General features: G+C 47.6%; 1 protein-coding gene across 1 annotated transcript; it reads left to right on the forward strand.

The window, feature by feature from the left end:
- Window positions 1–1,774: 1,774 nt before the first annotated feature.
- On the forward strand, window positions 1,775–23,550 carry Batf (basic leucine zipper ATF-like transcription factor). Its single transcript, XM_021179679.3, has 3 exons — window positions 1,775–2,056; window positions 4,354–4,458; window positions 23,071–23,550. The coding sequence occupies exons 1-3, from the start codon at window positions 1,994–1,996 to the stop codon at window positions 23,278–23,280; spliced, it is 378 nt and encodes a 125-aa protein (XP_021035338.1). The 5' UTR covers window positions 1,775–1,993; the 3' UTR covers window positions 23,281–23,550.
- The last annotated feature ends 2,012 nt before the right edge of the window (window positions 23,551–25,562 follow it).

The following is a 25,562-nucleotide window of genomic DNA, read 5'->3' on the forward strand; positions in this document are numbered from 1 at the left end:
AGAGCCTTGAGGGACATCCCGGCTGATCCACATACCGAACTTATCCCCTACCAGTCCCCTGCCACTCTCAGGACCTCTGATCCGGAGACACTGGGCTCCCTGGTGCTCCACCTCAGGTGTGTGCCTGGACCTTTCTTCACTTAGCCTCTCTGCTCCCCCTCAGGTTCCTGCTCTCGTGTGACCCCTTCACCAAGCCCTTCCTGGCCGGCTTACAAAAGTGGCCACTCTTCAAATTCTCCTACCCTGCTCTATTTTTATCTGTGACACTTGACAGTCCCTGATGTATTATGTCAGCTCAGTTGTTTTACCTGTCTGCTCTCACCACTAAATACAAATTCTACAAGGATTGACTTTATTATTATTATTATTATTATTATTATTATTATTATTATTATTTTGATAGGTTTGTCCTTAGAAAAATATTGTCATCAGGCAGAATTGTAATCAGTGGATACTAAAATGCTTTAGGAGCCATAACATATTGTCAGCCCTCAGATTAATCGAGGTGAGTATTTGAGCCACACTGGGAATAGAGTAAGAGCTTTTATTTTAATATGTGTGCGTGTCTTGCCTGCACATATGTATGTGCCCCGTGTTCATTTCCTGGTACCCGAGGAGTCAGGAAGAGGATCCCTGGAACTGGAGTAACAGGTGATTGAGCCACTGTCTGGATGTTAGGACTAGAACCCAAGTCCTCTGGACGAGCAGCCAGTGTTCCTAACTGCTGAGCATCTTTCCAGTCCCCAAACTGTTTTTTAAAAAATAGCCAAAACACTGGGATGAGAATGGGATTGTTCACTAAAGCAACAAGCGTGTTCATGTCATGGGACACGTGCCAAACACCGTCACTCCACAGCATGCTTTACAGAGTGGGGGACATTCCTATTCAAATTGTCATCCCTCATTGCAGTAGCCCTGAAAGGTAGTAGTAGGTGGGGCAGGTTTTAGGTGTGTGTGTGTGGCAGGGGGCTGGGGGCGATTGGTTGGGGGTGGGAGTAGGGATAGGGAGTCACTGATTCTCATCATATCGATCTGACTCCAAGTCCAGAGCCTCTGTCCCTCTTTTTGACATTCTCTCCTTGTTGGGTTATGACCTCATTGACTCCTGACGACTCAAGGTCAACCTTGAACTCCTGAAGGAGCCCCTCCACAGAAGGTAAGTATCCTTTCTCTAGGGAGAATGAAAGTGTCTTGATAAGAGGACAGGGGATAGACAGTAAACTTCTTTAGCATCAATTCCAGAGACTCCCCGAGACTCTCAGCTAGCCCCAAGGTCTTGCTTGGTTATCTGTAAAAGGCAGTGCCCTCCTTTCTTTTTGTCCCCAGTCCACCAAACTGTCCTATAGGTGAAGGAGGAAGGCTGGTCATAAAACAGGATGGGCAGCTGCTTTTGGGTGAAACCCAGAAAGGGTCCCCAGGCTTGTTGCTGGCTGTATTTAGATTTAAAAATCAAGGCCTGTGACCTGGAGGCTCTTTCCTGCTGCTCTCTGCCATGTTGACAGCAGAGAACTTGCTAATTCTGGCCGGGGATTTTCCCTGTGTGGCTGTTTTTCTTCTTTATCTTCATCAATTGAAGAGCGCTCGCTCTGCCTTTCAAACTGCCTGCCGGAAGATACTGGGGGTTTGTGTATTTTTTTTTCTTTCACCTAATTCTGTGGTCTTTTCCCAGATGTGTATTTTCTCTCTACCTTCTTTCTAACTTGTTGACGTTTCCGCCCATGTGACTTCCAGCTTGAATTACCAGAAACCACAAGAGAGGGCCTGTGCGCAAGCCCCAAAGCAGCGAGATGTCCCTGTGGGGAGCAGTCCCTCTGCACCCGAGAGAGAGGAGGACGCAGGGGTCTGTCAGAGGTTGCTGTTGGGCAAGCAGGGGAGGTACCTGTGGAAGGTGGTGTGCTAGTGGCCCCCTAGCAGTCAAGAAGGGGAGCCAGCTAGTGAGAAGATCGCCCAGAGGCATCTGGGACGGTGTGGGAGAGCCCGGAAGATTAGAACCATGCCTCACAGCTCCGACAGCAGTGACTCCAGCTTCAGCCGCTCTCCTCCCCCTGGCAAACAGGTACCCACTTCGTCCCCCCGCCCCGCATGCCTTGCCTTCTGATTTTCCGGGGGTGGTGGAAGAGGGGTAGGCTCCCTTGTCCTGCCCAGGGAGCTCTGGCTGGGGAAGGAAGTAGCTCGTGGCAGGAACTCTCTAGCAGACTCTGGACCGTGTGGTGTTTGCTATACAGAGGTCCAAGGGCTGAAGCCTTCGCATCCCGCCACAAAAGCCTCTCTTTCCCCTCGTCTCTGCTACTTAGGTTCCCACCGTGAAACTTTCTAGGAAGCTGGGGGCAGGGTGAATATCACAGACCTTAGAAGTATGGTCAACCATAAGCAGAGGAATGTTCCAGTAGATCGATGCTTCAGGCTCCACCCAAATCCTAGAGTTGTAGCTTTCCAGGAAAAGCCAAGCAAGTGGCAAGACAGAACTGAGGTCAGGGAAGAGAAATATAACAAATCAAAGCAAGGTAGACAGGAGGAGAAGAGTGGCGAGATCTGCCTGAGGACTGCCTCAGTAACTCCAGCAGTCCGTGGGAAGGGAGGCTAAAGCCACAACCTGTATCATTTTTTTCCCCCTGTGGCTTCCAGATAGAAGAAAGAAGGCCATGGTCCAGGAGGCATGTCAGAGACTTTCACTAGTAGCTAATATCATCCCTGAAAAACCAGGGATGGAGGGAAAGATTCTGAGACTCTTAGACTCTTGACTGATACCAAGCCAAAATGTCTCAGACTGAGAGATGCCTCCGATGGGATGCCTTTCTCACCTTGTGGTTTCTGGGTCTCTCTCTACCACGTTCCTGATGCCCCTTGCTCTAGACATTTCTCCTCCTCATCCAACATAGACCCATGGATTAAACTTTTTTACATCTCATCTTAAAAACTACATTCTTTCCTTAGCACACAGGGGCTCAGAGGTAGAGTGTTTGCCTCACACACATCCAGCAAAACGCTACAAACAAAATAAACTTAAACGACCTGACCACCGGCTCTCACATCTGTCACAAGCCCTCATCAAAAGCCATACTGGTGAAGACCTCAAGAGGGAGATAGTCCCTCGCTCACGATGGTATCAGAGCAACTCAGACTGCCTGGAAGATGGTACCCCAATCTCTTCTTAAGAAGGGAATTACTCACAGCTTCCATGGCAACCTAGTCCCTTAGCACATTAAAGGAAGATACTGCTTCCTTGCCCTCTCTAACCCAATGTCTGCCTGCTAGAATGACCTGGAAAGTTTGAGTAAAGAGGGGAGGGAATCAGAGCCTGACCCAAGGGTCTTTGCCCCTCAGGCCAGTGGAGGTAGGTGACAGGGTGGGGATGCAGAAGGGCTTCTCTTCCCTGATCTTCTATAGGAGATACTTAGAAAGCATCCAAAGAGCACCGTGTCCTCCAAAGCACCCATCAGTGGCTCACTAAAGCAGGCGACCTGCACTTCATAAAATGATTTTTTGGGGGGTTACCTCATTTGTAGCAGGCATCATGTTCAGGACTAGGAAGGTCTCAAGATGTCTGCACAATGATGGACCGAATAAAACAGAGATCTGGGCGGCGCCCTCTGCCTAGGGGTGCAGCACAATGAAATGAATAGTCAAGGGGGGATTCTCAGAAAGGATTTAGCATCGGTGCCAGAAAGATATCATACCCCTGGATGTCCATGAGCTCAGGGATCAGGGTGGAGAACCTCAGCTTCGTACTGTGTAAAATAGAAAAGATGGTGCCTGCTCAGAAAGCTGGGGAGTTGAAGCACAGCGTCTCTGAAAGCGCTTGTACAGAAGTTGGCACATGGTAAATGCTCAGCGGAGTTCTCAAAGACAACAGCAAAAGGAGCATCAAGAAGGTTCTAGCACGCGCACACACATGCACATATATACATGCACACACACACACTCACACACACACACACACACACACCTCACATGCATACATATGTATACACACATGTACACACACTCACCCCCCCACACACACACACACAGAGTGAAGCTAGAACAGCTCTGGAGAGAGCAGAAGTGATGGCATCTTAACTGGAATTTCCCAAAGTAGCCCTCCTGAGGCTTCAATTTCTCTTCACTTTTGAGTAGCTTTTGATCATAAGAAGACCACAGGAGACCCAAGGGTGGGTAGCAGGGGATGCTGAAGAAAATGTCTTTGGGTACAGGCCTTTTGTAAATAAGGGGAATGGACAATACAGAAAGAACTGAGGACCGGGAAGGAAGGGAAGAAAGGAGGGAGGGAGAGAGGGAGGGAGGGAGGAAACCAATGTCCTATTTTGACTAAGAGGAACGATCAGACCTACTGTTGATATCTCTGCTTCCTAGGACTCATCTGATGATGTGAGGAAAGTTCAGAGGAGAGAGAAGAATCGCATTGCTGCCCAGAAGAGCCGACAGAGACAGACACAGAAAGCCGACACCCTTCACCTGGTGAGTACCCACACTTCCTACCATGCTCCTGCCCTTAGGCTCTGCGTCCCATACCAGTGAGGCTGTGGTGGGGCCCAGCTCTGATGATTCTGCTGTGGTAGAGCTAAGTATTGGGGGAGAGTAGTAGAGGGCAAGAGCTGCAGGGGTCAGGTTGTGGAAAAGGCTCCGCTCTCCCATGCATGTATGAAAACATTCAGTAGCAGAGAACAGCACCGGAGACTGAACCTTTCTGGCCCAGGAGAGTGCAAGAGTAGATGTGTGGGATGTTGACAGCCTCAAGGCTTCATGGGAGGCAGAGCCACCTGTGTGGAAAGGGACAGCAGAGAGGGTGTCGTCCTTCCTGAGCCACTGTGAGCAGAACACTGATGCTGAGAGGAAGTTAGATGTTAAGTGCTTCAGGGAACCCATTCTTTCAGAGCTGCACATCTCATCCCTCTGCCACCCAAGCCCACTTGCCTTTGGGAGAAGGAGGTCGATGATGCTGCCCTTATTTTTTTTTCCCTGAGCATGGAGAAAGTTCTGTGTTGAGATTTACATTGTTAATGGTCTCTCTAGGGTCTGCTAAAGACAAAATTTCAAAGCACTTACTTGGGACAATCACCATCCTGGTCTAGCAGGGAGGGGATGAGCTGCAGTCTCACTTGGGAGACCCATGGCCTGGACCAGCGACCCTGAGTCCTGACTGGGCGCAATGTTCCCACCCTTCATACCTTTCCTTTTTACAGTCTGCCCCTTTCACTGTGTTCTTGCTCAACCGTTCCATCTTCATCGCATCCTTCTCCCTGCCCTTCCTCCTGAAACATTTCCAAACTGCTAATATTCTAGAAATTTCCTTCGATGTTAAAAGTGCAATAGGTGCCAAACCCAAATAAGCTGATAATGATCTCATGTTTAGCATGGCTAAGGGCTGCTTTAATTTTATCAGGGATCAATACTCTGGGGCTGGGGAAATGGCTCAGGGGGTAAAATGCTTGCCATTCTAGCATGAGGGTCAGAATCCCCAGAACCCACATAACAGTCAAATGGGCAAGAGGCAGAAGCAGCAGGTGGATATCTACAAATTTGAAGCCAGCATAGTCTACACAGTGAGCTCCAGGATAGCCAGGTCTACATAGAGAGCCCCTGTGTCAAAAGAGAAAAAAAAAAAAAAAAGCTGAAAAGCTTAATGGATGTGGCAGCCTGACAGTGTAATCCCAGCTCATGGGAGGTGGAGATGGGGAATCTTAGAGTACGTTGGCTAGCCAGACTAGTCAAAGCAGCAAGCTTTAGGTTCAGCAAAAGACTCTGCCTCGATTCTCAATACGGAAGTTGGAAAGTGATGGGAGAAGATACTGACCTCAACCCTGGGCCTCACACAAGCATGTGCATCCATATACACGCGTGCCCACATACAAGAAAAACACATGGACACACCACACGCACATACACATGCAACAAAAGAATAAGTAACATACAGTTTTAGAAGACAAAGGGGAGGATAACGCCACTTCTTTCAGCCTAAGGACACTGAGAACGGTCTGCCCTAGTCGCTCTGCCTGTGCTTCTGCTCTGTTTGATAGGTTCTTAATATAGTCTCCAGTACGTGCTAACATCATTTTCAATTGGCAAATGTGTGTCAGAAATAACACGAGAAAGAATAAACAGCACTCGGCACAAACAGACCAACAGTCTGAGTGTTCAGTGTCTGCCCCGGTACTCAAACCCTTCGAGATTTCCTGGGGGCTTAAAATCTCACACTATCTGAAACTGACTTTTTCTATCTGAGTTCTTAGTTAATATTCCATAGAGCAAGAAAGCCACACTTATGATAAACTCCGTCTTGTTTGTGCAAGTAGACAATGTCCTGGATGGGCAAACTCCTGTTTGTAATATTAAAAGAAGGAAGCTGAGCTCAGCCTCTCTCTGGCAGGGAGGCCAGACTTGAACCACCGCTCTGCCGATTGCTGTCTGTGTGTCTGGACCCACATGCATTCTTCATGGTCCTTAGCCTTGGGGCCCTTATCTATAGAATGGGAAATGACAGGAACTGCTTATAGAGACAGTGCAGGCGAAAAGCTCAGTATGGAGCCTGGCATAGAGTAAATAAATACTCAGAAGATTCTGTGCAATCAAAGTTATAGTAATAGTGTAAGAGGTGTGAAAACTGAGACTGAGCAGGCACACATATGTACATTGCATAATTTTATATAAAAATGTACGTGTATTACGTGTATTTCCAAGTATGTATATATGTACATATTACATGCATGTATTGTGTGCCGTGTGTATTGTGTGTGTAGCGTGTGAGTGTGTGTGTGTACCGTGTGTGTGTGAGTGTGTATCGTGTGTAATGTGAGTATGTGTGTGAGTGTGTGTGTGAGATGCATGCACATGCATGTGTGTATACTTTTTCTCCACATCATCTCAGTGCTGAGAGACTTCATAACAGCTGTAAAGAGCAGACACAGTTGATGCCTGAGAATCCCCTGCCACACTCACTCCTGGCAGAAGGTCTCCAGGGCACGCCCAGTCACCTCTAATAGCAGAGTGCTGCCTCCCTCTTGGCACAGGAGAAGGGCCTCCTATCTCTAGCTGCAGATTGCCTTCCTGTAAACTCAGCCCCCTGGTCTCTGTTGCCTAACTTCTTCTGTGAGAGCATGAGAAACTTACAATGAAGCATTTTGAATACCTGTCTTATCATCATGCATGGCACGCTGATTGCTTTTTAAATGACAGAGGTGGGGAGGGGCCTCCTGCGACAACTGTGTTACAATGTTCCCAGCATTGATTAACTGCACATAATTAATTTGTGATTCTGTTTCGATTATGAGATATACGTGATGGTTTCCCAGACACAGATGTAAACATAAGATAATTAGGATGACATATCAACCTAGTCAGAGAGGTCGAATTATCTAATAGAGTTGGGACACCTGGCAAGTCACTTGAAGAGACAAAAGGCCAGGTCTTTCATTCCTTATACAATGCACAGACAGTTTAAATATTTTTAAAGGAAACTAAAGAAGTCTTGGGGGGAAATATGTAATTTGGAAATGTATCTTGGCATGAAAAATTTTCAAATAAGATAGAAAATAATAAAAGAAAATTGATATACAAATATGATTTATACATGCATCAAAAATTAAAAAATTTGGCTGGGCATGGTGTCACAGGCCTTCAATCCTAACACTTGGGAGACAGAGTCAGGTGGATCTCTGAGCTAAAGACCAGCTTCATCTACATAGTGAGACGCCCATCTTGAAAAAAGGATGAAGTTAACCTCTCTCTCTCTATCTCCCTTTCTTCCTTTTCTTTCTTTCTTTCTCTCTTTCTCTCTTTCTCTCTTTCTCTCTTTCTCTCTTTCTTTCTTTCTTTCTTTCTTTCTTTCTTTCTTTCTTTCTTTCTTTCTTTCTTTCTTTCTTTCTTTCTTTCTTTCTATTTGTTATTGGTTTTTTCCAAGACAGGGTTTCTCTGTGTAGCCCTGGCTATCCTGGAACTCACTCTGTAGACCAGGCTGGCCTCGAACTCAGAAATCTGCATGCCTCTGCCTCCCAAGTGCTGAGATCAAAGGCATGTGCCACCACTACCCAGCTGAAGTTTTTCTTTCATTCTTCAAAATATTATATACAAAATCAAAGGCAAATGGAAAGCCAGGAGGGAATCATCTAGAAAATTCGTGAGCCAGAAAGGCGGTTTTACTACATATGTCGGAACTCTATATCGAGGGAAATGATTGATCTTTAAAAAAAAAAAAAGGACTATAAAGTGAGGAAAAGGGAGAAACAGAATGTACCTATGCATGTAAGGATGCGCCAGGCCTCCTCGGGAAAATGCCAGTGAGGGCAAATGTAAGGCTTCCTTGTCAGGCTGACAGAGGTGAAAGATGGAGCTGACCCAGGAAACGGCCAAGGGAGACGGAGAGTGAGCATCACATTCCCTTAGCAGGGCAAGTTGCTATAACCCCCTAATTCGGCAGCTTGACCAGGCTCACTCAGGTGGCAGGGGCACCTCCCCTGTCTCCCAGCAGTGTGCTGTCCAGAATCCGTCCACACCACAAGCACAGCACAGATGCTGCAGCTCTCTGCGGCTGAGTGTGAGTCATTGTTGATTGTTGATGTGTTTCTCTTGGTTTCTCTTGGTTTTTGTTTAGTGGCACTGGGGATTGAACCCAGGGACTTGTACACCACTGAATGACTGGAAACTAGTTACATATTCATTAGGAGAATGGGGGTTGAATGAACACTATTGGTCCATTCTGAGTGTGCTGTTATGGGACTGTTAAGTGAGTTGCTTCTGAGTGTGGAAAAACTATCGTTTTCTTTTCTAAAACAGTTTTTCTAAGTTATGGAAGGTGAGGTATGTGTACATGAGTGCAGGTGCCCATAAAAGACAGAAGGGGATATTGGTCCCATGGCCACAGGTACTAGAAATTGAACTCGGGTCCTCTGCAAGAGCAGTAGATGCCCTTAATCACTGAGCCATCTGTCCAGTTCCTCTTTAAAGCTTTCTACGTTGCAGTTATTTATTGTTTGTTTGTTTATTGTGGGGGAGTGCATGCATGTGTGGATGAGTCGGTTCTCACCCTCCGCTGTGTTGGGTCCAGGCATCAAACTAAAGTCATAAGACTTGGCAGCAAGCAGCCGGGCAGTGGTGGCGCACACCTTTAATCCCAGCACTCGGGAGGCAGAGGCAGGTGGATTTCTGAGTTCAAGGCCAGCCTGGTCTACAGAGTGAGTTCTAGGACAACCAGGGCTATACAGAGAAACTCTGTCTCGAAAAACCAAAAAAAAAAAAAAAAAAAAAGACTTGGCAGCAAGCACTCTCACCCACTGAGCTGTCTTACTGGTCCCTGGTTCCCAGACTCTTAAGTAAGAAAAGTGCAAGAGTAGTTTGCGCCAAGCCACACTTTTTAATCTGTCTGAGCATAAGTATACAGGCAAGTTTCAAATGGATCACCCGAACTTATTAATATCATTTTCAAAAAGTCACACTGAAGTTAAAAGACAGGAGGAGTGTCCTTTGCATTTTCAATCCTTTTTTATGTCAGTTAGGAGTAGCTAAGATTTGAGTAACTCTAAGCTCCGTGGCACTAGATGGAACACTCTAAGGAATGGCAAGTCGTTTTCCTGTGGCCAGCCAGCCAGTTGAGAGTGGGAGCCTTCTGGAATCTTCCATCATAGGGGGATTTTGAGTCAATGTCCTGGGTCAGGGTCAGGGTTGGGGTGGAGAGAACTGAGATCAGTTTAAAAGCATTGCTCTGGAGAGGGGCTCCAAGCAGAGGAGGTGGGGGTTGGACAGCAGAGTCTCCCAGAGTGTGCTGTTGGCAAGTGGCACCTGGTCTCCAGGGAGCTTGGGCGCCCGTGCCGGATCTGGAAACTGGAGTAGGAACGGGGTGGCTCCTTTCTGTGAAGATGAGGCAGGAGATGACTGCTGTGGGCTCCTGAAGTAATCCCACCACAGTTCAGGACAGGCGATGTCTGTGATTTGTAAAATCACATAAAACAGAAAAATCATGTAGACTGAGTTGATGCTGTGAACAATGAGGACCCTTGGAGGAAATTAAATAATTGAGAAATTCCCAAAGATATTAGCTCCCAGGGACACTGGGAGCAAGCTTTCAGCAAGCGCATTGTTCTTGGCTTGCTGAGGTGGCGGGGAAACAAGGCTGTGAGGTTCCTCCAACATTTCTCATTCTCTGTCTCTAGGAGACCACATCCTGAGGTTTGTTAACTAACAGATTCATAGATCTGTAAAACAATAAAACAGGAAGGGACATTCTGACTAGTTTCACCTTTTAAATGCTTAATTTAGAGCCAGTGAATCAGACGCCTCCCTGGCATCTCTGCCTCTCTGAATTTCTATTTAAAATATGGTCATTAGCCGGGCATGGTGGCACACGCCTTTAATTCCAGCACTCAGGAGGCAGAGGCAGGCGGATTTCTGAGTTCAAGGCCAGCCTGGTCTACAAAGTGAGTTCCAGGACAGCCAGGGCTACACAGAGAAACCCTGTCTCGAAAACCAAAAAAAAAAAAAAAAAAAAAAAGTCATTGAACACCTGGCCATCGTCACATTCAGTGCATTAGTGTCCTACCAGTGGGGTTGCACTTGATCTGAAAAGAACAAATTCTTTGCATTAATCAATCTGCGGAAGGTTGGACAGCTTGAACTTCAGAGCCCTCCTTTGTAAACACAAACATCTATCTGTGTCCTTGCATCTCCTGCTAAGGTTTTGTCTTGTCTTGTTTCTATTTAAGCAATGCACTCTGAAATGCTTATTTTTCCCTGCTCATCTTAGGCTTGGTCAAGAAAGTAAAGAAAGGTCTATCTGCTGCTGTCTGTCTGTCTGTCTGTCTACCCTCCCCTTTCTCTCTTTCTCTCTCTCTCTATCTGGCTGTATGTGTGTGGGTATATATAGATCTTTCTCTATATAAATATGTGATACATTGTATGTATAATATTTATACACTGGTTTTTAGAAGATTGTTCCATTTTAATAGTGTACACAAGAATAACCTTTGGACACAGTCCTTCTCGTTATAACATTGTAAGGCAAAGTCCATAGATGAGGGTGCTGGAAACATGGATATCTGAACGCAAACACTTTATGGATGTCATAAAACTAGGCAGATGGTTAACAGGATATTTAACAGACTGTGATCCACTTATGCAATAGAAATTGAGGCTGGCACTAGAAGTGACCATGGAGATCTTTGTGTATAGACTTAGAAAGATGTCTATGAGGCTGAATTGAGTTAATCAAGCCAGGGGGAGTGTGCAGAGCGCCATCTGCTAATGTGAAACTTGCAAGGTTTGGGGATGGAAACATAGTCTCCAAAATACCAATGGTAGTTACTTCTGAGTGCCTGGGTTTGGGTAGCTTGCCTTCCTCCTGGTGCTCTTTGCAGTGTTATTGTGACTTAAATGTGCTGTTTAAACAATCAGAAATAGCCCCAGAGTCTTTACAAATCAGCTATTTTAGTTGGGGAAGAACACACCAAGGCAATTTACCACCTCAACTGCTTATCCAAGGACGATGGGCTGCTCCGTTAGGGTGGGAGGGCCCCAGACTTGAGGAATGTGTGGCTGAACTGGATTGTTGGTACCAGGTCACAACCCAACAGATACCCCATTCAACAGGTGTCAGGAGGCTCTCCTCAGCGGCACCAGGAATGGCTTCTGCTTCCCACATCAGTGGACTGGTCCACAGGATAAAGGTTCCTTTCGGCTTGTCTTTCCATAGTCTCACCATGGGGCCCCATAATAGCTTTCAGAGGAAATGCCAATAATTGTGGCCACACTGTCTGGTTCATAGGATCAAAGCGTTAAAAACGAAAAGTTGGGGTTTTTAGGCCAACCTGTCATGTTACCAATGAGGAAATCAGTGTCTTTCTTGGGGACACAAAAGGACCCCAAGTTCTTGCTTCCTTACCAGCCTGCATCTGTTTTGTGACATCCTTAGTTTTGTTTTTGTTTGTTTTGTTTGTTGTTCCTATCTATGATTTTGCAAAGGGTTAGCCAAGAAGTAGACTGATAGTCAGGATGCTTACACAAGGCTCTCATTACTTCCAAAACATTTTACCAACAGGGAGAGACCATAAAAGGAGTTACAGTGGATAAAGCCTAGAGTTTAAAGAATGATTTATTTATATGTGCATTGATTGGTGTTCTGCCTGCGTGCTTGTTACAAGGGTGGCAGATCTTCTGGACTTAGAGTTACAGACCATTGTGAGCTGCCACGTGGGTGCTGGGGATTGACCCCAGGTCCTCTATAAGAGCAGCCAGTGCTCTTAACCGTCTCACCAGCCTAGGCCTAGAATTTAAAGGCCCCGTTAAATAGAAGATGTAAAGGCAGGACCCCAAAAGGCTGATGGTATTTTTGAAGAATATATTGTCATTAAATTAAATACATGATGATTTAATATGTATACTAAGAAAGAAAAACATCCTTTGAGAGAAAAACATCAAGACATTCATCACTAAGTGGGCAGAAACTACACAGAAAGCTTACACACATTTTTCCTACCCAAATGAAAATAACCTAATTTTCAATTCTGATGACAAAAACAGTACACATTGAGACAGGGTTTCTCAACCTCAGGGTGATTGACAGTTTGAGTCTCATATATTCCTATTTTTCCTTGGTATTAAGGACTAGACCTGAGGCCTTATGCATGCCAGGCAAACACTCTATGGCTGAACTACAACCCCCCCCCCCCACACACACACATTTAAAATTTTGAGACAAGGTATCACAAAGCTACCCCAGCTGGCCTTGAACTCACTGTTTAGCCCAGGCAGATATTGAACTTTCAGTACTGCTGCCTCAGCTTCCAAAGCAGCTTGGGATTGTAGGCCTACACCCCCAGGTCTCCTAATAATTCTGATAATTACTATGTATGGTTGTCTTGTGCACTGCAAAATGAAAACTCTACCCAGTAGATGCCACTAGATCCGTCTCCCTCCAGTTATGACATCTGAAACTTGCCAGCTACCCCCTGAATAGAAGAGTTACCCCCATTTGGTTTTGAAGTATTAGGTTCTTTTTTTAAAAGTTTTTTTTTTTTTTTGCTTCATTAGAAGTTGACAGCTTGCACCAGTAAGATGACGTTAAGAAATCTTCACAAAACTAGTTGGCACAATTACTTCCGTTAGAAAGCCTGGCATCCCGTGTTTCTCTGTGCCTGCTCTGGGTGGCTTCAGGTCCAGCAATGTTACATCTCAGGAGCTGTAGTCATCTTGGGCAGGCACTCACTGTTGGTTATACTGTCTCACAACACATTATGGATGCATCAAGGTGGCATTTCTAGTGATATTTACAACAGGGATATTTTGACAGCCATCAGAATGTCCCATACCAGGCAACCATCTCAAGTAAATTCCTGATCATGCACCTGATGAGGTGGCCATGAAGCACAGTACTTGTGACACTGTAGCCATTACAAAGTTATAAAAAAGGCAAAAGACAAATTATCTTTTCACTAGGGTTGAGCTTCTACAGAAAGAAGTATACACTTTGTTTGAAAAAACAGGATGCTAGTAAGCAGCGATGCGAACAGGTGTTAGGAGCTAGGATTATGGGTGCCTTACCATCTTATCTTAAAAGCTCTCGAAGGCTAGGCAAGGTGGTATAAGCCTTCAATCCCAGCAGGAGGCAGAAGCAGATGGTTCTGATTTCGAGGCCAGCCTGGTTTATATAGCAAGTTCCAGGCCATCAGGGGTTCATAGTGAGACCCTATCTCAAATTAATTAATCTTTAATATAGTTATACTGTATACACATATATACACAAGTGTGTGTGTGTGTGTGTGTGTGTGTGTGTAAAGAAGATGGCCAAAGTTGAGAACTCTGAAGGAAACTGAGGGAGAAGTATCGCTGTTAGGTTTTGGCAGGAGATTATAATTTATCCTCTAAACTGGAGCTCTTTAGGGAATGCAAAAGGAGTCCTAGCAAATATCATACCAGGACAGCAGAGATGAACTTGAGCCATCCCCAGAAAGCTTGGGAGAACCAAGGACAGTGACCTGGATCACTCACTAGTGCAAAGGAAAAGATAGAGTTCAAAGCCAAGCAGATTAGGACCAAAAGGCCATTCCCAGCAACTGGAAGGGCTCAAGTGACACATGACCGTGCCTCACATTCATGGATTAGCTGGGAGCTCCAGCAGGCTGTGAGGGCTGAGCAGCCTCTCAGCTCTGAAGCTCCCACCAGCCCAAATAACCCATCTGCCCTGCAAGCATTTGCCAGCCTGCATGTGTGCCCAGCGTGGAAGCCTAAGCCATTGGTCTCATGGGCTTTACATTCAACTGTAGGTCTGGAAACCAAATTCAGAATCTCACTAGCTACACATCATGAAAACCGCTTTGACACCGAGGATCAACTGCAAACCACAGAGGAGGCTGGGAAGAGCTGGGGAAACGGCGCCTATGGAGAGACTTGGGGCCAAACACACATGAAGCATCAGAAACAGAATGTTAAGCCAGAGTCGGGGTGACAAGGATAAACCAGATATGTAGTACAAGGACGGAAGATGGGAAGTTGGAACACACAAAGACCATTGGGATCCAGGCTGGGGATTGCTCTCAACCTGAGACTTTTTTTAGGGCGACCAGCTTTTATTAATTCTTAGACAATTTCATACATATAAGCAGTACATATTGATCACTCTCTGTCCCCACTCTCACCAATACATTCCCTTCTCCCTGATCTACATCCTCTGATACTGATACCTCTGTGTGAGTGTGTGTGTATGTGTATGTATATGTGTATATGTATATGTGTGTATATGTATATATGTGTGAATGTGTATATGTGTGTGTGTGTGTGGTGTGTCTGTGTGTGTTTTAATCCACTGAGTTCAATTAACACTGCCCATTGTATTGTTCACTGATCATGTCAAGTAACGTCAGCTGCAGTGAGTTTATTGGCCACATTACACTCAAATGAGAGCTTTCTCTATTATTAACTGTTGACCATAGCAGACAGCTGCTTCTTTCTGGCCAAGGCTGATGAAAGCACTAAGTCTGTGGTATAAATATGAACAAGTTTGACAGCTCGCCATTAATCAGAACAACAGGATCAGGTTACATCCTCTACCCTACCACCCTGCCATCCCAAGCTGCTCCCACCCCTTCCCACCCGGCCTAGGCCTCCTAAGCAGCACGAGGCCTAAGACTCTTAAGCCTTGAATTAGAGAGAAAGTAAGAATTTTCATCTCTACTGGGGAGAAAAGCAGAGCTCCAGCTGGGGTGTTGATTTGTCTGCTCAGCTCATGCAAAAGTTGGTCTTGGCACATAAATCAACCTGCTGTCTTGTCACTTGTGAGAAAGAACTATGCCCTTCTGTCTGTGGGTTCATGAGAACTCTATGGTCAACGCTCCAGCCTCCTTGGGTTGGTCTGATCCGGGAAAGTCAAATACCAAGGAGGGAAATTACATTCAAAGTCAAGCAGTGCTATTCTCTATATGGCTGGGCCTTTTGAAAAAGGAGCCTCTTAGATTCTTTTGTATCTGCACCGAGTTACAAAGGTGCTGGAGTGTTGGGTTAAACACTCCCCGCTAGCCTCGAAGATGTCATAGGTCTACTGAGTAGACACTGTCACAAGCATTTGTCACATTCCAAGCTAGCAAGCAAGGAACCAGATTTTGCTGAGCATTTACTTTGTGCTGTCTCTGTCGCATCGCTGAGGACCAATGCATGGAGACCATGGCAACTTCCTTCTCTGCCCTGGTAGGAGCTCACCAATCCAAAGGGACCTAGTGTGAGCGAGTTTTAACTGGTGAATTCACACAGATCCCCACCTCTAGCCTTGCCATCCCAAGAACAAGGGGTGCTGGGACCGGGGCAATACTGATAGAGTAAATGCACTTGTAGCACAGCCTTGAACTCACAGAACTGACGCCGGGAAGGTAACCTTTGACCTCCAAAGGCCTGCCACTCATTCGAGTCTGCCCTCACACACATACATCATACATACATGTAATAACAATGAATAAGTTTAGCACTTTAAGAGCTGTTCTGAGCCAGGCATTGGTGGTGCACGCCTTTAGTCCCAGCACTCAGGAGGCAGAGGCAGGCAGATTTCTGAGTTCGAGGCCAACCTGGTCTACAGAGTGAGTTCCAGGACAGCCAGGGCTACACAGAGAAACCCTGTCTCAAAAACCAAAAAAAAAAAAAAAAAAAAAAAAAAAAAAGAGCTGTTCTGAACTCTTGTTTTCACCAATAATCTATCGTCTTTAAATGTCAAAGTATTCTAGAAAAATTTTAACTTAGAAATGTTCATTCAACTCCTAAGACTCTGTTTTATGCTACCTATGAAAATATATACTTAACATAGCTCGGTGGTGGTGCACACCTTTAATCCCAGCATTCAGAGTGAGTTCCAGGACAGCCTAGACTATAGAGAGAAAAACAAAACAAAGAGAGATAGAAAAAGAGAAAAATATATTTAATGAGATAAAACATGAAATACATTTAAATAGTGATTAGTTCTGCTATTATACTCTTTTTAAGTATCTGCAGTGAATATGATTCTCAATCTGGCTAAGCACTGGGCTCACCAGGGAAGTATTTTTAAAATCTTGATGCCTACACCCCATTTGTAACAATGAAATTGGGGCCTCTAAGAGACAGAGGGTGGAGTCTAGACAATGTGGAGTCTGCATGTGTGCTTGGTAATCACACAGCTTGAAAAGTGCTTTGTCAAAAATAAAAAAAGAAATAATGCAAAGCCGAAAGTGACCTCGGGACAGGGACGGGGCAGGGATGCAGGGAGACCTTCCCAAGCCCCTGACCTCGGAAATGATGTGTGAATCAAAGCAGAGGCTGAGATGGTCTGGGGAAAGTGACCAATGGCAGAGACTCTGGGCCACAGGCAGAAGTCCTCAGGGACATGCAGCCCAATGTGGAAGGAGTCCATAAGCTATACATGTCCTCGGTCCCAGCACCTCGTGGCTGACACACACTTCAAGTCTCTGCTCTCTGTTTTTCCACATTGGGCTTCCTGTGGTACCCTGGTAGCAAGCCATCCATCAGGATTTCCGTCAGCTACAAGTCATAAATAGGCCATGGAGGGGCGGCAGCAGCAGGCCTCGCTTTCTTTTTCTCACATACCAAGCTCAGGAATGGAAAGAGCAGGTCTCTGTCAGTGTCATCCGTTCGGCTCTCCTCTCGAGGCTGCAAGATGGCTGCTGGCCCTCCAGGCCTCAGTCTGTGTTGGCGGGGATATTGGTTTGTCCTTGCCCAGCAGCTCTACCATGGAGAGAAAAGAGAACGCCTGTCCCTGTGCCTCTACCTACATATTACAGTCATAAATATGTCACATGCGCTCTACCTACATATCACCAGTCATGATTATGTCACATGCACACACACACACACACACACACAGCCCCAGGTGCAAGGAAGCTGGGTATTTGTGTCTCTCTAGCTGAAAACAGTGGGGTATTTGGGGAGGACGCTAAGTGAGCCAACCTCTAGTAGGCCCATGGAAAAAATGAGGCCCAGGTAACATCCTTCCAACCCTGTGACTATGACAGGACCACGAAAACATGACTGGTGTCTGACCAGCTACTGGTGGCCAGGAGCTGAATGAAGCCAACTCCAGAACCCAATGTGTGGTGACTCCTCCCCGCCATGAAAGGCAATGGTGGCAGATGGAGGCCCGGTTCTCCCTCTCCTGGGGAGCAAGCCCACCTCTCCATTGGAAACCGTTGTCAAGAACTGTGGGCTCCACTTGCCACGTGTACTTGATGTCTGGCACATGGAGGCACCAACTCCAAATGCCATGTGAATTGGAAGGTCACCATGCTAACGATAGTGTGCATTTTCCTTTGGGCAGAAAAAACCACAGAGGGTATTTCATCCTCTGGAAATGGCTGTTAGAAAATGCAGGAAGGTGGAGCTGGAACTATAGCTTGGCACAGGCTGCTCTTTCAGATGGACTCCAGCACCCACACAGTGGTGTGCAACCATCTGTAACTCCAGTTCCAGGGGATCCGATGCCTTCTTCTGGCCTCTACGGGCACCAGGCACATATGTGGTGTACTGACATGCAGATACGCACATAAAATTTTTTCAAAGAAAATGCAGGAAGGTCAAAGCACTCGAGAGCTGGCCATGAACAGAGCAGAACAGAGCTGTAAGGCATATGCCTGGGGAGTCCCTGCTGAGCTCCCCGCCCCCCCATGAGCTCAGGCTGGACCCCAGCCAGGCAGTGCCAGCTGCTCCCAGTCTCTCTCCAGCTCAGCTGCCTGGGGCTGAGGGACTAGTTTGGGGATTCCCCTGTCACTCAGGAGCTCTGAGTGACCTCCTCTGCAGCCCCTCCAATTGGGGATTTCCCAGAATGTTCCCACACCCCAACGCCTCCTCCTTAGCCACCCCCAGCTCTTGATAGATAGAAGTGGCATCAGGTGACCCTACAGGTGAGGGAGGGGGAGCTGGGAACATTAGCATTTGGATCAGCTCGAGGGAGGGAGGGAAACTGGGAGGTTGGCCAGTGAACTGAGCCTGAGACAATCCAAGCTCACAGGCTCCCAAGGCAGGAGGCAAAGGACAGGTGTTTGTGCTGCAGCCTACAAGCTGTGTGGTCTCCTGACAGGTTGCTTAACTTCTCTGTGCCTCAGTTTCTCCTCTTTTGTAAAAGGGTGTGTTATGCAGTGGTGTTACCAAGATTAAATATGATGATATCTATAAAATACATAAATGGGTGGGTCATGAGGCACATTCCTTTAACCCCAGCACTCAGGAAGCAGAGGCAGGCTGATTTCTGTGAGCTTATGACCAGCCAGGTCTTCACAGTCAGTTCCAGTCCAGCTAGGCTCCATAATAAGACTCTCAAAAAAATAAAATGTGTGTACCATATATGCACATCTATTTACATTGTGGTGCCAGACACACCCATAGGCACATGCACAAAAATATCAAAAGGCTTGGGGAGGAGATTACAGGCACTAGTCTACTAATACATTTAGGTAGCCAATTTGGAATCTGAAATATTGGGAAATTCAAGGGGAAACTGGAGACACCCCCATTCCTGTAGCCGTCGACATTAGCTGCCCGACGGGTGCCCCGTGTAGCCTATAACCACCAAATGGCAAGGTTAACCCAGATCTGGTTAGTTAGAACCTGTCACCGACATTACTAGTGCTCCCTGGAGGACCCAATGTCAGGAATATCAGGCTCCAGCTGAGGATCTTTTTGGACTAGTCATCTTGTCTTCAGGCAAAGCAGCTGGCATCCAATAGGAAAAGAGAGTCCTCCTGGGGCCACGCAGCCAAGACCACCAATGATCACCATAGTCATGGAGCCAGGGCTGGCTCATGTTGAAAGATGACGCTCTCAATGGAGTGCTCTTCCAGGGTGGCAGATGGAAGTGAGCGATTCTGTGGCTTCAGGGGCGTGGCCAACTCAGCCCGTGGTATTCTGTGATGTTGTGCTGCTATCCCTTGGGAGGGCACAGGGGGCTGAGGACTTCTCCTTGCTCCTATAGTCAGACCCTCAATACAGGAGAGGCAGAAAGGAGGAATCCAGTAGGAGCCCAGATCTTCCTGGCTATGGGTCTTTGGATCCAGCATTCGAAGCTTTTGTGCTTCTGAGGAGACACACGTGAGGACCACAGCACCTCTCATAACTGCTGCCACCAGCCTGTTTTTAGGGACCCAGGCAGTATGGTTTTGCTCCAGGTCTCAATTGTTTTCCTTGGTAGGATGGCTATACTGACTGCAGCAGCCCTTGTGAGAACCCTGATGGGCCTAACCACATTCTGAAAGGTGAAGAGAGCAGGCTAAGGTGGAGCCGGGAGGGAGGCAGGCTCACTTGATCTCCACACTGCCTAGTAGAAGGACATTTCCTTCACACACACACACCCTCACCCCTCTCCCTCACTGAGTTCTGTCCCTTCTCACACCGGGAAGCTGGGTAGGGGTATAGTCACTGTCTTTGTGAATAAACAGCTGCCTCCAACTGTCCCTTTAGCTAGATGAGTCCTCTCCAGGGGCCCTGCTGCCCTCTACAGCTTAGAGGGATGGGGCCCAAAGCAGCCACTTCCTCCTACAAGTCACTCTTTCTCTAGGGAGTGGCCAGTGTCTGCAAGGCTTACAGACATTCCTCTTGCAAGCAGCTGTCTGGCTTTAAGACGTAAAGACACACTTTGCCTCATGGTGAGAGGCAGCAGGCAGTGGTTAGTAAGGTCTACCCCAGCGTGGGCTTTGGCATCTGTAGGCCCAGGAGGTGACAGGAGAAGGCCGGCGGGAGCTCCGCAGAGCGCCTGCTAGTGACTTGCCCTGCAGTCACTTCCCGAAAACTAGGCCGGCCTCTAGGCGGGGAGACGATCGGAGCCCGCCCACCCAGTCCGTCCCTCCTTGCTGCCTTGGGGTTTGCCCAGGCTCTGCGGAGCACGGAACTTACAGTAAATGGTGTAACCAGTGGAAACTCTCAGAGGGGGCGAGGAAAGGGCCAGGACTCAGGGCCCCAGTTCCCGTCTTAGCATACCGCCCCACCAGGTTCATTTCACCCACCTTTCAGTAATGGGGTGCTGCCTTCCTGGTAAAAGGCTGACCTCCCTCTGGGATGTGCCAGAAAACAAAAAACCAGCGAAATGCCCAGCTGGCCGCACCCTGCAGGAACAGCAGCCAGGGATTGAGCATCCAGTTTTCGGCTCCCCTTAGCCCGCTTGAGATGGGGGTTTCCTTTGCACCAGACTAGGGGCCCTGGTTAGCTCAGAGAGCATTCAAAGTGTCGCTGAGGCTCAGCGCCTTCCCATATGACCTTCAAAAGAAATGGAAGCCGTCTTGATGAGCAATGTCAGGGTCCTCTGCTCCTCCACAACTTAAAAGGGAAACCCCGACTGTACTGGGTTTCCGTGATTGGCAGTATAGCTGATAAATCCCATCTCTCCTTAGCCTGCAGCTCACTCCTGCTGGATCGTTTAGGGCTAATTTTAAATGTCAAGTTATCATACATCTGCTAACCACTATACTTTTGAGTCAACATTCTCATGCCAACAATTGATGTTATCAGTCAGTCAGTCAACAAACACTTAAGTTCACTTGGAGCTTAAACGGGCATTTAATAAATGCTTAAATAATTAGAGCAGGCTTTAATTATTTGTATCATATTTAATAGGGTTTTTAAACTTGCCCGGCCGTTAAAACGACTTAAGACACCTGTTAAAAGCTCAGATTTCCAGAACTGAGGTGTTGGCTCAGTTGGTAAAGTGCTAACGGAGGACCTGAATTGTGTTCTCAAGCACCCATATAAAAAGTGGGGCTGGGGGAGTCCGTGGCTGGAATGTGGGCGATGGCGAGATTGGAGGCGGATCCCTGGAAGCCCGAGGGCCACTGGCAGTTCCAGGTAATGAGACATCCTTTCTCAAACAAAATGTGGACGGTGCCAGTGGGAGTTCTTCTGACCTCCATGTGCGTGTCACACATGTGTGCACCTGCACCCATACATGTGTGCACACACATGGAAAAGAAAAGCCCAGATTCCAGAGTCCAAATTTCTTCCCAAATCCCAGATCTGCAGAAGAGCTGCCTGCAAGCTTCTGACCTGAAATGAGGTTCCTTTGCCTCTCAGGGGATTTGGGAGAGGCCCCCGGGAACCCCATTATCTGGAGAAGCTGTTGTTTCTCAGCAGCTACTGTGTCCCCGTGCTGTGGTGGCTGGTAAATGACACAGTCCCCACAACACTGGGAGACATTTCTGGACCAAGCGCTTGTTGCCTCTGCACAGAGTACAGGGCTCCTCCTTGTTTGAAGTTTCACCCTCTATGGTTTTAGTTAGCCACTGTCAACTGTGGTCTGAGGATACTGAATGGAAAGTTCCAGAGATAAACAATTCATACGTTTTAAAATAACTCCAACTATACTATACTGTCATAAATGTTCCATTCTGTGATTATTTATTGATAATCGCTTCCTATGTTTAATGAACTTCATCGGAGATTTACAGGTGTAGGGAAGCTCACAGTGTCTTCTGGGTATTGTCCAAGGCTTATGGATGGTTTGGAACCGTTGTGGGCAGGAGGGAGCAGGATAGAATGCCAAGTCCATCGTAGATCCTCAATATTCAGAAAGGCTATAAGCACCCTAGAACCTGAGCGAAGCAGGCAGAGCGTGTGAGGCAACCACAGACACAAGGCACTTGGCGTGTGTTGGGGAGTAAGAGGCACAAACTGCTTTCCTCTCTCTGGGGCTGGCCCGACTGCCAACCCAGAGGTACACACACACACACACACACACACACACACCACGGCAAGGTTTTCTGAGGTTTGTCCCTACCAAACTTGTATGTGTATTTCATCCCTAGTGAAACAGCAGAGTTGAGGGGTGGTGGTGGCCACAAGGGGGGATTATGTCACTAAGAAGTACTAATGTCTTTCTCAGTTTCTCTTCTATTGTTTTTCTTCCTTCTCTCTTCCCTCCCTTCCTTCCTTTTCAGTGTTGCAGATTGAACCTAGGGCTCCCTTGCTTCCTCACACTAGGCATATCTCCCAGCCCTTGAGAATACTCATCCATTTAGAGACAGGGTGACAAGGGACTGTCTCTCTGTATTTCCTTTCTAGCCTGGGCTGGCTTCAAACCCCCAATCCTCCTGCCTCCCCGTGCTTCGTGACAGGACTGTGCCACCACACCCAGCTTGTCTCTCACTTGTGAGGGATGGGACTGGGTATTGTAAGTGGATTGTTAAAGAAACTCCCCTCTCTCTTATACACAAGCTCCTTTTCTAAGCTCCCCACTTGCCCATCCATTTCCCCACCATGCACCCCTCAGCCGCCATGTCCTTAAACCTTCAGAACTCTGATCTAAATAAACTACCCAGCCTCCGGGGTTTTCTTATAGTGACAGGGAAGAGACAGCTTATGTGAAATTGCTATTCCTATTAGTCAAAATAGACAACAATCAGCAGTTGCCCATGGGTCAACCTGATACTTATGCACACCCACATACAAATCTATGCGTATGTGTGCACACATCCTCATGTGCACAGGAATTCTCAGTTGCCCTCTTCATGGCTGTGCTGATGGAAAACTTTAGCCCCCTGTGTACCACCTCTCTGCTATCATGTACCACCAACCTTCCCACCTCCCCCCAACCCCTCCCCGACATGAGTCATCATGCCGATTGTCTCTTTACAGGAGAGTGAGGACCTGGAGAAACAGAACGCAGCTCTCCGAAAAGAGATCAAACAGCTCACCGAGGAGCTCAAGTACTTCACATCAGTGCTGAGCAGCCACGAGCCCCTGTGCTCCGTGCTGGCCAGTGGCACCCCCTCGCCCCCCGAGATGGTATACAGTGCCCATGCCTTCCACCAGCCTCACATCAGCTCGCCACGCTTCCAGCCCTGACCTTCTGGACAAGAAGGGTGATGCTACTCCCGTGATCCATTGGAGGGGCATGTAAACTGAGGCCGGGCTGCCCTCATACCTCTACCCAGAGGCCCAGTGGCAGAGGCCCAGACAAGTATTGAACACAAGAACTGTAGTGGTCAGAGGGACTTAAGGCCTCCCAGGGAAGTGTAGTCAATGTACTGGACTCTCTCAGGGAAGTCGAGCCAATGTACTGGACCCAAAAAATGACAAGACAACCCTGGACTGTCACGAATGATGCCCAAAATACACAGCACAGAGGGAGGAGGGCAGGGGGTGGATAGTTTTCTAAATAAATATTTTCTAAAAAACCAGCTCTAGAAAGCATCTTCCCTCACTTCTCCCATCAGCATCCTGCGAACTACTTTCTCTTGATTTGGCACCTGGTTTTCCTTCTTGGCTTCAGGGAGCTCTTCCAGACTCTATGAATTCCACTTAGCCGTCTGCTCCATGTTTTGTTCCCTGTTTGGGAAGCTGGTCTCTTCAAATCATCTTCAACCTCTAGCTATCTCCCTCACACTCCTCCACAGACCTGCTCAGTGTGACAACCCCCTCCCCCCCAACCGTACCTCTTGCCCGGTGCTTTCTCTAAATGGTGGAGCCAGTCACTCTACAGTTAGAGAAAGGGCTGTATAAGACAGGTCAGGGGGATCTCAGTTTCTCCCACTTGTACACCTTCCTGGTTGGCTGCTGCAGCCGTACAGTCAAGTCTCAAGGATGCTGTGGCAGGTTCCATGCCTGGAATATGGGTAACACAAATGCAGCACCTCCCATTCAAGGCCGTAGGTAACCTTTTGCCACACCCTGCCAAAGACGCCCTTAGAAATAGGACACTCAACCTGTACACTGAGTGTCCCAAGGTTGAGTAGCTCAGGGCTGTGTTCAATTTGGACATCTGGTAGAAGCCAGTGTTCTTCGTTTCCCTTTGATGTTCACCTGTTTCTCAGAAGTCCCCAGGCCACATGTCTGTTGGTCTTCATGTTATGCCTTTACCCATAACAGTGCCCTGAAGCAAGAACAGCCGTCTCCTCCAAGGCTGCTTTGGAGCCTGTTCTTCTCCATAGTCTCTGCTGACTGGCTGGGCACCAACGAGGTAGATAACCCAGGGCCAGGCTTCTGTTGTAGACCCAGCCCGTAGTCCCTCAGAATAGCAGAATCAGTAGAAACCACCTTCAACTGCCATGCTCTCATGAAGGGGAAGGAGGAGTCAGTTTGCTTGTTAGCAAGTCCTGACCTGTTGGTTAGTGGCTCTGAGTCCCCTGATGCCTCATTTTGATGGTCTCTGCCCAGGTGTCTCTTACTCCCTGGAATGAGGGCAGTGTTGAGCTGATGTGAGCATTAAACTTCATAGAGGCCTGACTAACCTGCCTCCTGCCTATGACTTCCTTGTGACCTGTCTATGAGAGGATCTCAGAGCAATCGTGGTGGTAGGGACAGAGTGGGCTCTCATCTTGAAGCCATTGCCTCTGCATGCCCCAGAGTAGGGCTAGGCTGAGCCTGAAACCGCCACTGAGTATCCCCTTGTTCTTCAGTGCCATCTCTGGAATCCTAATCTTTGGTTTCCCAACAAAAACGGCAAACTGGTGCTTCCCCCCTTCCAGAGCAGAGGCTCCATATGTCTGGGATTTGTGATGGAGAACAGCCTTCTCTTCAGTTCCCCACAGGACCAGGATTTGGGGGGTCCTGGCCCCTCTATCCCACCCAGCCGCCCCAGCATGAAGCCACTCACTTCAGGTGTCCCATGTGTCATCTGTCATCATCTTAAGACACAGAACTCTAGGTCCAGTTTTCTTTGCAGCTGACCACAACTTGGCCTTTCATAGGCAGGGTTCCTTCCAGTCAGAGATGTCTCCCCTCCCCCCTGCTGTAGCATGGTGATTTCCCCCTAGAAACCCCGCACAAGACACATGACTGGCCCGGGCATCTTCTGAATGAGACTTAGGGCCAGATCTAGAAATGCGATCTCACGTGCGCTGTTCCCATCTCTCAGCAGCGACTTTTCGACTCCTCTTCCCCTTTCATTCCCCACTTTCTAATGACCCTGGGTGGTTCCACTTCTCCTTTCTGATCAGCTTGGTGAAAGCAGACAGCGGAGGTGCTGTCTCTCTGCACGGGGACTGGGAGGGGCAGCCACTGAGTTCAGACATCCCAACCCAGCTTAGCTGCTCAGTACAGGAATGACACATCACACCAATGGCTGGACCAGTTCTTAGGCACACATAGGCACCGTGAATGCAGTGGATCAGAGTATAACAAATGAA

This window comes from Mus caroli, unplaced genomic scaffold (assembly GCF_978045245.1).
Source record: "Mus caroli unplaced genomic scaffold, Mus_caroli_1 scaffold_14, whole genome shotgun sequence".
In the NCBI taxonomy this organism is placed as follows: Eukaryota; Metazoa; Chordata; class Mammalia; order Rodentia; family Muridae; genus Mus; species Mus caroli.

Coding starts and splice junctions, on each gene's coding strand:
- Batf (XM_021179679.3), top strand. CDS start 1,994: ATGCCTCACAGCTCCGACAGCAGTGACTCCAGCTTCAGCCGCTCTCCT. Junction 2,057..4,353: donor CTCCTCCCCCTGGCAAACAG/GTACCCACTTCG, acceptor TCTGCTTCCTAG/GACTCATCTGATGATGTGAG. Junction 4,459..23,070: donor AAGCCGACACCCTTCACCTG/GTGAGTACCCAC, acceptor GTCTCTTTACAG/GAGAGTGAGGACCTGGAGAA.